This window comes from Anarhichas minor, unplaced genomic scaffold, assembly GCF_050575085.1.
Source record: "Anarhichas minor isolate MPS153535 unplaced genomic scaffold, ASM5057508v1 ptg000007l, whole genome shotgun sequence".
NCBI lineage: Eukaryota > Metazoa > Chordata > Actinopteri > Perciformes > Anarhichadidae > Anarhichas > Anarhichas minor.
This window is the reverse complement of record NW_027466453.1, coordinates 19,326,698-19,338,109: the sequence shown is the minus strand read 5'-3', so window position 1 is coordinate 19,338,109 and position 11,412 is coordinate 19,326,698. Positions and strand designations below refer to the sequence as shown.

The 11,412-nt window shown below is 44.6% G+C and overlaps 1 protein-coding gene across 1 annotated transcript; it reads left to right on the top strand.

The window, feature by feature from the left end:
- Positions 1-7,740: 7,740 nt before the first annotated feature.
- Positions 7,741-11,286, top strand: gosr2 (golgi SNAP receptor complex member 2). Its single transcript, XM_076086446.1, has 6 exons — positions 7,741-7,914; positions 8,158-8,222; positions 8,733-8,841; positions 9,293-9,425; positions 9,664-9,804; positions 10,516-11,286. The coding sequence occupies exons 1-6, from the start codon at positions 7,886-7,888 to the stop codon at positions 10,675-10,677; spliced, it is 639 nt and encodes a 212-aa protein (XP_075942561.1). The 5' UTR covers positions 7,741-7,885; the 3' UTR covers positions 10,678-11,286.
- The last annotated feature ends 126 nt before the right edge of the window (positions 11,287-11,412 follow it).

Below are 11,412 nucleotides of genomic sequence, written 5' to 3'. Positions count from 1 at the left end.
CCAGGAGGCCTATCCCCCGCTGCTGCTGTTGTTGTTTTATAATGAACTCCTAAAGCCTTCATTTCCCTCGCTACCCTGAGCGGAGGGGGTGCAGCGATGGGGGCTGCTGAGTCCACAGCCGGATTCGCACGCACAAGCCCCGAGGGCGGCTGCTTTGAGCGGGGTGGGGGGGTCGGACGGAGCCGGGGTGCAGTAAGCAAGCTCCTGTGTGTGTGTGTGTGTTTGAAACAGTCCTGACAGGAGACAGGTGAGGGTGGAGAGGTTTTTTGCATATGTGTGTGCATACTTGCCTCTGTGCACACCTGTGGTCACTTCAGTAGGAGTGCGTGTTTGTTGTCAGGTTTTCCTGTGCGGGCAGTCGGCCTGCTGGAGCTGCTGGAGCTTCTCTCCTGTCACCCTGAGACACTGAATGACAGACAAAGCAGGGTGACGCTGGTGGTAACACTGCCGCTTGTGTCTGCGTCGGCCTGGTTCAGGTAAAGGTTACCGGGCCGCGCTGCATCGGAGCACTGTGCTCTGATGGATGAAGACGAATTGGCGTGCCGTGGGCCGAGGCACTTTCTTGAGATATGTATTATACTTGCAAAACGAAAAAAAAAGATCCAAAGAGACATACATAGCTTTCAGGTTTATACATCACTCATTTGTGTACGAACAGTAGATGTTAACTGAAGCGTGGGAGGCTTGGTCGATATTTTGCTCAAGGACACAAAGCGCAGTCCCGTCCTGTAATCGGAACCTCTGAGCCTCGGGTCAAACATCTAAACCCTACAAGACTTCCGCCTCTGAAGAGAAGTTGCTCAGATAGCATCAGTGCCTGGGCCTAATCCCCAAAAAACAACACCCTGACATGGCACTGAGAGAAAATTAAATGATGAGGAGGACGAGGAGCGACGTGGATTCGGTGCAGAAGAAGAGGGGAAAAGAAAGAGAGAGAGACAGAGTTGTGAATACGGCATGGGGTAGGAATTTGGAATGTGAAATGACTAATGCAATAGCTCAACCCACAACAAGAACATGCACTGCCTAGAGCTATGACAAGGCTGAGTGCATACCTCTATGGGGGGGCCTAACGCAGAGGCTCTGGACTGGGATGGTGGCTGAGCTCCTCGCGACGGGTGACGAGACGCACGACTGCAGAGAAGGTGTAAACTTGTGTGACGGTCAATTGAGCGGGCAGCAGGGGTGAAATGATGGATTTTAGAATCAAAAAAAAGTTTGGACAAGAATACAACTTTATTACCAATATTAAATGATTAGTCGATTAATTGATTTTATTTTGATAATCTTAAGACTTCAGTCCTTTCTGTTTGAGTGGAAACAATGATATTGTGCTGACAGTTTAAAAGTCTGGAGTCTTTTTGTTGATACATGAGCTTCATATTTTTTGTATTTTGTGCATAGTTCCATTTGTTGTCTATACGATGGAGAAAAACTGTATTACAGCATTTTATCCCCAAGAATGTCGCCACCATCAGTGGGCCATTTGGCTACTTTATGACTCCATTTTAAACAAAACGCCCAAAATTGTGTTCTTCCAGTTATTAAAAAAACATAAACATTGGCAGGTTTTGGAGTGTTAATCGAAACAAAAAAAGCAATTTGAATACGTCAGCTTGGGGCTTTAGGAACTTGTGATGGCCGTTTTTTAGCCATTGCTCGACAATAAATGTCATGTTGATCGACCACTTTGGTCGAGACTGACACTTTTCAACAACTGCCATAACATTTTATGCAGACATTCATGGTCCCCAGATGATGGATCCTCCTGACTTTGATGACCTTATACAACTGTTTGTGTTAAAGATCCAGTTTGCTGTGCAGTGCCGGTCATTTTGCTGCAGACATTACCCCCTTAGTGAGTACATGTTTTGTGCTTCAACCTTGAGAGATTGATGCCTGCAGTTAAACGACGAAGTGAGCACAGACTCCATAAAAGATCAATAAAACATTGCCATCAGGGTCCTGTCAACCTGGAACTTAGCGAGTTTCCTGAGACAAAAGAGACGCTGCTGGCTCTTACTGAGCACCATGTCAGTATTGCTCTTAAATGTCAGTTGAATGTCTCGTTCCCAAATACTCATAGGACTTATATGTCTTTTGTCTTTGGCACATTCAGTACTAAAAACGATTCATGACACCAAATTTGAAAAATACTCAACAACAGAACCATGAACCAAAGGGAGTTAACTCTCCAGCGAGTGTTTGATACGTACAACAGAGGAGAGAAGACGCATCCCTGAGGAGAGCCAGTGGAGGTTACCATCAACTCAGAAAGTTGACCATTTGATTGTTGAGTCTAAACAACAATACGGATGTCCGAGCCAAACTGGTCCGTGAGCTTCTGGACTGTCAGATGTGGCTGTACGACATTAAAGGCTTACTTCAATACTTACTTAAATACCTGCTAAATATACAACATTCCCTTCAGCCACAGCTGAAGCAGCCAATTAGCAAATGCTAAACATCTGGTTGGAGTTGCCATTGTGAGCATGTTAGCATTTAGCTCAAAGCATTTCAGTGCCTCAGTAGCCTCACAGAGTCGCATGTGGACTCTCGCTGCATTCCAAATCACACTTTTAGTTCATACTGCAGCTGCCCTGACAAAGTACAGACTGTTGCATGACTTCAACTGGGAAATACTACTTCCACATAACACTGCACCTTGTACTTTGATCCTCTTGCTCATATAGGCTGTGCAAAGGATTGTGGGTCTGAATAGCCAGGTTACATTGACGAGTCACGAGCTGGATTTGTTAAACAATAAATAAGATGTTTCCAAGAAACGTACTTGTCAAGTGAAGCAAAGACAAAAACAGAAAATGGTTAAATGAGGGCTGGATGCTCGTACAGGAGTGCACGCGTGCTTGTGAATTGATTTCACACAGCGAAGATGCCCCTGAAAATGTTTACTGGTATTCCTTTGACCACTCCATTGTGACCCCCCTCCCCCCACTGGGAAACTCCTGGGGGAGGCTGTTCCCATGCTGCTCCACAGAAACACCTGCAGCACAAACAGCAGGGTTTACATTGCAGCAGCTGTGATAGGACATGATAAGACCTCATGCACCTTCATAACTGACTCCCCATGCTCAGTATATGGTACTCCTCTGCCTTTTCTCTCAGCTGCACACACGCACACACACACACACTGACCTCCATTACAACTGAAACAAAACTTTCCCAGATCAACAATATCCGATGGAGAGAAAACACAGATAAAGGGAGGAGCGATGTGTTCTCTCAACCAACAACATCTCCAGAAAGGCTGGAATGTCGTCTGTGATTATTTATTTATCTACAGCTACAACAATTATTTTTACTACATGTCCCTGAGTGATCTAACTCATTAAATCATCACTGTCATTAAAAGATTCACAATAATGTGCCATTAAAAGTCCTTTGAGCTCCGTGAACCGCACACTCAGGCTGTGGATAGGACGCTGTCAGGCAGGGGAAGCCCGGTGCAGCGCTGCGTGCCGTGTTGCTGTTTGTGTTCCCGACCTGGCTGAGCCCGTCATCCAACCGCAGGGCTGGACGGCATCTCTCATCCCCAGAGGTCTGGGTGTCACAGGTGGTATGGCCACAGGGCTGCGTGTGTGTGTGTGTATGTGTGTGTGTGTGTGTGTCTGACAGCTGTACGATCACTCTAAGCTCTCTGAGGTCAGACTAAATAAAGCTGGGAGGAAGAACGAGAAGCTGGAGACGACGACGCTGATTATCTTCTGTCATTGGGAGAGGCATCTCTTTCCCCACTCAATAAATGAATGCCAAATAAACTACTTTAAATATTCTAACAGCAAAGAATATCATGAAATAACCACTGTTTGTAACTCCAAACAACCTACAGCCATGGACAGATTATGAGGCAACAAAAGGCCCCTGGACGCAGACATGGAAAAGATCTCCCACCCCTCCTTTATGTAATCAAGTCACCAAAACTGAAAGAGAAAACAAAACAACTGCAGTAGTCGTTTCGTGTCTCTATGTAGGCATTTTGCATCATTTTGTGGATATTTTGCATCTTTTCGTAGTCATTTTGCGTTTTGGGGGGTTATTTTACATCTCTTCACAGCTGTTTTGTGTCTTTGTAGTCATTTTGCATCCTTTTATGATAGTTTTGCGTCTCTTTTTGGTCGCTTTGCATCTCTTGTTTTGTAGGTCTTTGTAGTTATGCTTGTTGGGGTTGTTCTGCATCGCCTATTGTCTGTTTTGTAATTCTTTGCAGTCAATTTGCATCTCTTTGTAGTCATTTTTTGTGTCTTTAAAGTTTTGCCTTTTCTTGGAGTAGTTTTACTTCTCTTCACGGCTGTTTTGTGTGTCTTTGTAGTCGTCTTGCAGCATCTCTTTGTGGTTGTTTTGCATTTGTACACAGCTGTTTGTAGTCTCTTTGTAGTTGTTTTGCATCTCTTTTTTTCTGATCGTTTTGCATCTCTTGGCAGTCGTTTTGCATTTTTTTAGGTTGTTTTGCACCTTTTCACATTTGTTTTGTGTCTTTGTAGTTGTTTGTAGTATTTTTCGTCTAATTGGGATCGTTTTGCATCCCTTTGCAGTCGTTTTTTTGTCTCTTTGTGGTTGTTTGACTTTGTGACGTCACTTCATACAGAAGTTCTGATACTAACAAGCCAACTATCCCCTTCTTACTCTGGTGGGGTGGGGGGGGGGGGGGCGTGCCACCCGTCTGGCCCCTCCTCTGGACCCCTTTCCCAACAGAACCCACTGAGACACTGGGAGCTTATGAGTTTCTCCTGTCATCTCTGACAGGCCCTCATTTGCTTTCATTCAGCGTCTCATCACGGCTTCAAAGACGAGTGGATCATCTCCCTCGGGGGGGAGTGAGAAGATCTGTGTGCCTTCAAAAAATTACTGGCATCCAAAAATTGTTGACCCAAGGCGGTTTTGCTCCTCATAATTGGCTTCTTGACTCTGTCTGTCTTGGGCAATCATTGGAGAGTTATGATGTATTATATTGCCGGGAAAACATCATTAAGTTGTGTAGAAGTGATTGAATAACGGATCATTTTCTCTTGATGAACAAAAGAGTGTAATTGAAGGGGATATTCACGGAGTACACTGAGTGCTTTCTCCCTCTACCTAACAACAACTCTGCTGCCATGTTGTCTAACCAGGACAGGGAGACTGATCCAGCACTTCATTTTGTTTGGTTCCAGCTGAAGCCCCAAAAGGAGCGAGGCTAGCACCAGGAAACAGCATTCTTTGAGGATCCAGGGAGGCGGCCACCAAAGCTGTACAATCCTCTAAATACCTAAACATTCTGCATCTGGATCCTGCAATAGAGTACATCTAAAGCTCTACAATAACATGCAACGCTTTATGCGTCTTATTTTCATTCAAATATTAGCATCAATGGTTGTATGTGACTCATGTAAAGCACCTAAGTCCAATTTCGAGGTACTTGTACTTTGCGTGATAATTTCCATTTTATGATACTTTGTACATTTACTCCACTACATTTACTTTTCAGATTAAGATTTTATATGTAAACATGTTAATAGTTTCTAAAATATACATTATAGATAAGATTACCAATACTATATGAAGATAGCTCTCCTACATGTTCATGAATCGATCATAATAATGGAATAATATATTATATTTATGAAAGGCGTATATGATAATCCAAATACTTTGGATGAGGCCATTTTGCTTCTGATACCTAAACTACTATTTTGATGTACTTTTACTTTTTAAAGTAAGATTTTGAATGCATGCCTTTTATTTGTAGTAGTAGGAGTATTTTAATACTGTGGTATGACTACTTTTACAAAGATCTCAATACTTTTACACCACTGCAGCTCTAATTCAAGAGGAAATAGCAACACATCTTGCAAAACTGGATTTGTACCAAAAATGAATATCTAACTTTACAAAAAGCTAGACTGAAATCCATAAAGAAAAAGGAAAAACACTAAGTTGAGATACTGATAACTAATAAGCAGACACATGAACACAAATAGGACGTAGTTTCCTTGGTGGAGGCAACAACTGGACAGAACTCTGCACCACGCACGTGCAATAAGCGACAGACTAGGTGTAACCACATGCCATCTCTCGGTCAGTCGGAGTGGCGTGATCGTGCTCCACACCTGGAGAATGGATTCCAGTTTGTGCCCGTGGTGCTCAGGTGTGGAGGACAACCAGTAAGCTCATCTCATCCTTTCCTCAGGGCTGAAAGATAAAGGACAGACAGAGAGAACCCCACAACCTTGAGAGAGAGAGAGAGAGAGAGAGAGAGAGAGAGAGAGAGAGGGAGAGGGAGAGAGAGGGAGAGAGAGGGAGAGAGGGAGGTAAATGTGCCTCATGTACTGTTTGGAAATGGTTTGAAGGGGGAGGCCTTGTTTCTCCCTTTCTCTACTCTGAGCAACAGGTTAAAGCTGTGCACATCCAGCCACTGCCCTGGGGATGTGTTATGACAACCGAAAACGGTGATCTGCGAGAGCAAGAAGTGGCATGAACAGACCTCAAGGTTTCTGACATGTGAAAGGGACCTCTGTTGAGAAGTGTCTAGCCTGAAGATACAACCATCAACTCAAGCACACATCAGGAAGCCACGGAGAAACTGTCTGGGCCGACGTCTGATTGCTGCGCTGGGTGAGGTAAACAAATACAGCCACCAAAACAGGAGCTGGTAACAGCTCACTGCCCTAATTAGGTTGAAGGACGCTTGGATTTTTGTTGCTGGCTCCCGGTCTCATCGAGAGTTGATGGAGGGTTGGAGGAAGTTGATTGAGATGTGGTTTTGTGACGATGCCAGGCAGCGCCTCAGGATGCTTTTCTTCCTGCTAAATCACCAAGGAACTATTGTGAAATGTTCACAGCTTGTTCTGGGAAATCCCATCATGCCACTTTCACACAGTCTACTCGCAACTTCACAAACACACCTCAGACATCCTCCCCACAGTAATCCGTGACTTACTGACAAAGTTTGATATCATTAGTTTTTGGTGTCTCTGGCCGCAGGCAAGAAGGAAGCCTCCAGATGGACAGGCAGGAATATTCTGACACCTATGTGGAAAAAAAGAGGATAGTCTGATGAGACTGAATCAGGGGGAGCTGACAAAAGAGAGCCCCAGGACATGTTTCACAGAGTCTTTCCTGTCACATGTCTACATGTCAACAGATTATGCTACATGCTCTCAGAGTTTGTCTTGGGTTAGTGGGGGAAAGGATCTCTGCTCTCACACCTGTCAGCCACGCATTACAGAATATCAAATATAATGGAAAATATAGCCTGCAGCCTAGATTTAAATGTGAGAAGTTTACCATCAATTGAAGAACCTGGGTGAAAATGTTGACTTGTCCACGATGGGGTGCTAACATTTAGTGAACTGGTTACTGATGTATTACAGCATTCAAAATTAAGGACAAATCATAGAGTTTAAATACACGATTGGTACTGCTACTGAGCGGTGTTGACAGTAGGTGGTGTTTCTTAAGCATTTTGAACCAGACAAAGATTGTTAATTTAAAAAAACAAACACATATCAAGTCAAAAGAGGGCACTAACCATGGTACAAACGAAGGGTAACAAACACCTTTAACTTTATTTGCCTCAGAAAAACGTCAGAGAAGTTATTTACATTATTCATTTTTCAATTTCAGTGTTTAAAAATCAAGGCAGAGTGAGCACTCTCCATTAGCTCCACCCCTCTCTCTCTCTCTCTCTCTCTCTCTCTCTCTCTCTCTCGCTCAGGTGTCGCGTCACTTCCGCTTTCCTATTTCCGTACACAAACGCTCTACTGATGACGTGTACACTCCACTACCGTTAGCTGGCTAGCCAGCTAGCTTAGCCACCTGTCAGATTAACGGTGTAACGTGAATAGATTACGATCCCAACCGGGGGCGAGTCAACACATCGCTGAAGATGGAGACGCTTTACCACCAGACAAACAGGTGAGTGTGTTTCTATTGTGTTGGGAACTGTTTACATTCTCAGCTAGCTGAGCTAGCTAGCTAATTAGCGGTGATTTAACTTTCATTCGTAGTTACCTGTAGCACACGGATACCATCATATTGGGGGTTGTTGATCATTAAACTCTCCACACAGCAGATCGTTGACGTATTTAAATGTTTGTCAGGTTGTATTTTGGCATCATGTGTTGGTTCTCATCCACGTGACGTTTTATTTTGGATTAGGCAAATCCAGGAGGTGCAGTCCTATATGGGAGATCTGGAGAAGACGGATCGTGAGTCGGTACACTGTGAGTAGTGACGTTACATGATTTAAGCCACGTGACGCTGTGTTTGAATGGGTTCTTGACGTCTATACAGACTCCTTGTTATGGCTGCCTCTCTGATATATAGTGACTGGAGGGGAGGTGGTGTCTCCCTGGCTGATTGTTTTGTTTTCTGAGGCTGGTGCCAGGACAGGAAGGAGCAGGGCTGGGTGCAGGGACACAAACTGGGAGGGCTACTTCTAGATAATGGTTTGAGCCACTGAGCCAGGCAGTAGACATCCCCGATTCTCCTCCTCCCATTCCCACAATATGACATCAACATGTGTTTTAAACCAGAGGAGGATGTAGCATTCTAAGCCTATACACTAACTAATAAGGGAGGGTCAGCAACCTGAAAACAAAAGTGAAGTTGGAAAAAGTAGTAAATCCTCAAACAGATGTGTTACATTTAATAAGGACACATGTTTACCTGATCACTGCGTCTTCCTTCCTGTAATTACACCAAATGAATTCTCTTCTTTTTGTGTTCTTTAGTGTTAGAGAACGAGCTGCAGGCTAGAATCGACCAGATCTTCAACCAGTTGGAACGCCTCGAGATCTTGGCCAGCAAGGAACCACCGAACCGCCGGCAGAACGCCAAAGTGTGAGTTTGGTGTGAGTCAGTTGATGGTGACCCTAGAGCCCACTGAGCGGTGCAGGGGTGAGCCGTCATCTGATAAACGCAGAGGGAGTAGGAGAGGAGACAGGCAGCTCTGTGAAAACATTTCCTCAGCAGCCACATCATCACCAGCATTCCTGCTGCGTTGGGCAAAGACTCATTCTGAGCTGGGTAAACAGGCCTGAGGGGACACCGTGCACCCCGTCCCACATCGCTCCTCCGATCTCAGCGGAGCTCTAGTGGGGTCTGAGAGTGAAGCTGAGGACTGTGAGAGGCCCTTCATTCCAACCGCATGAGATCTGAGGGGAAAGAAATGCTCTCATCAGCCAGAGCAATTAGGAATAGTTAGAATTCCGTATATGATGTGGTTCAATGATGCTTCACTTCATACTAAAGGTGAATCAACAGTTTAACTTTGTTCTTTGCTTTCCCTCAGGCGAGTGGACCAGCTGAAGTATGATGTCCAACACCTTCGGGCTGCCCTGCAAAATTTCCAGCACCGACGCTGCGCCAGAGAGGCCCAGGACCGAGACAGGGAGGAACTCATGAGCCGGACCTTCACGACCAACGTGAGTCCAGCGCACCTTTAAACGGGGTGTGAAGTGAACCGCGTGATAGTGTTGCTACAGAGCTCAGGTTCAGTCTTCTGATAAAAAGAGGGTTGGTACAAATGCGATAGCGCTCCATGAACTTTGATTCTTTGTCTGGTTGACATGCTGGCTAGTTTATCAGAATAGAATGCAAATGTCTCAAGCTGAATAATGTGGAATAAAGAAAAAAAAATGAACGTTTGTTTTTGTCCAATAGGACGCAGATACCTCCATCCCCATAGATGAGACCCTACAGTTGAACTCCAACTTGCACAACGCACACAGAGGCATGGATGACATCCTGGGCAGCGGCAGCGGCATCCTCAACGGTCTCAGAGACCAGAGATCTACTCTGAAGGTGTGTGCGCGCGATTTAATACAAGATCCCCAAATGAAAAATATCCTTCTGCAGAGCACATCACTCTTTATTTCTAGATAAAGGAACCAGTATGGAAGGTAAGGCTGTCATAGAAATGATATCAGTCAAATTCATCTTTGTTAATTGTGTGTTTTGTCTTTTTTTTTGGCAAATAAATTTCCCCCAAAACACGAGTGGAGAGAGTCTGTAACCATAATTGTACAAAAGCATGATTCATGAGATCATGTGTGTATTAATTAAAATGATAACTATCACAGTTCTCGTCAGTAGCGGTACATCACAACATCCCTGATAGAAAGGTACTTTCCCTGGACAGCTACGGGGTAAACTGTACGTTCCCTGACCCGGTGTTCTGGTGTTGACACCGATCACAATAGTCTTATTGTTGCTGTGCTCGTGTTCAGCTAGAGGGTGAGTCCTTGTTTCCAGGGAGGAGACGGTCTTCCTGGTTTCGCTCCGGGCCTCTTATCAGGGTGCGTCCGTGTTGATCAGCTTGTCTCGCCGTGAGAAACCTCTGACGGAGCGGCGCGTCGGGGCAGGGTGTCGGCACGCAACGTCTCCCAAAATCCGACAAATTAGGGTTGAGATAATTACAATGCGTTCATGTTATGCCTGCATTTTCCAAAACACTGAAGTGTACTCATGGCTGTTAATAACTTCATCTAACACGTTGATCTTCGCTCTGCACAGGGGACCCACAAGAAGATGCTGGATGTGGCCAACATGTTGGGGCTGTCGAACACGGTGATGCGACTGATAGAAAGGCGAGCCACCCAAGATAAGTTGATCATGATCGGAGGCATGCTGTTGACCTGCGTCTTCATGTTCCTGGTCATCAGATACCTGGGCTGACCCCTCCCACAGCGACGGCTCCGGATCAGTCGTGGACGTTTATGCAGCGCATCATCCCTCATGATATGAAAAGTGGCAGAATGGACTTTTTAACATCAGATTTGAGTCTTTTTTTATAAATCGTGCCATTATAGTTTGTTTTCCACCATTTAAATTATTTTGGGCACCTTTTGCAAAATGGTAAAGGTTGATGAAGACCTTAATAACAGTATTTTATTCCACTTGAAGCTCCAATAGTGTTGGAACTTTGATAATAGATCTGCTGCTTTCCTCAGATTACTGCCTCAAAACCACTGAAACTGTAAATCTCTCTTGTGACTGGAGCCAAAATACTTCAAACTGATCTTTATTCTCAGCTTCTTCCTCCAGTGAACAGCTCTGTTTTGTATCTCAATCTGTCCGCATCATTCTGCCTTGTTGGTTCATAGAGAAATACTGACGATGCTCCGTGTTTCATTACAACTCAAGAATCGTTTGTTTTCTGCGTTATGTGGAACAAGGATCTGTTCGTAATAGTTAAACTAATTTCTCTTGGATTGAAGCTTCTGTCTAGTCTCACTATGTGAGTGACTTTAATTCTCTTAATAGAATAAAACATGTTTCATTTCCTGTGTGACTTCTTCAAATGGTTCTGTTCTGAAGCTGAGGGGCGTTGACTCTGCTGCTCTTTTGTTTCATGGTAACGAGGGCGCCATCTAGAGTTTCATTTAGTCCCTGACCCAACACATCATAGAA

What these genes read in the sequence shown, in the direction of transcription:
- gosr2 (XM_076086446.1), top strand. Translation starts at nt 7,886, where the DNA reads ATGGAGACGCTTTACCACCAGACAAACAG. An exon ending in GCCGGACCTTCACGACCAAC is followed by an intron (nt 9,426 to 9,663) that starts GTGAGTCCAGCG and finishes TTTGTCCAATAG; the next exon opens with GACGCAGATACCTCCATCCC. An exon ending in ACCAGAGATCTACTCTGAAG is followed by an intron (nt 9,805 to 10,515) that starts GTGTGTGCGCGC and finishes CGCTCTGCACAG; the next exon opens with GGGACCCACAAGAAGATGCT.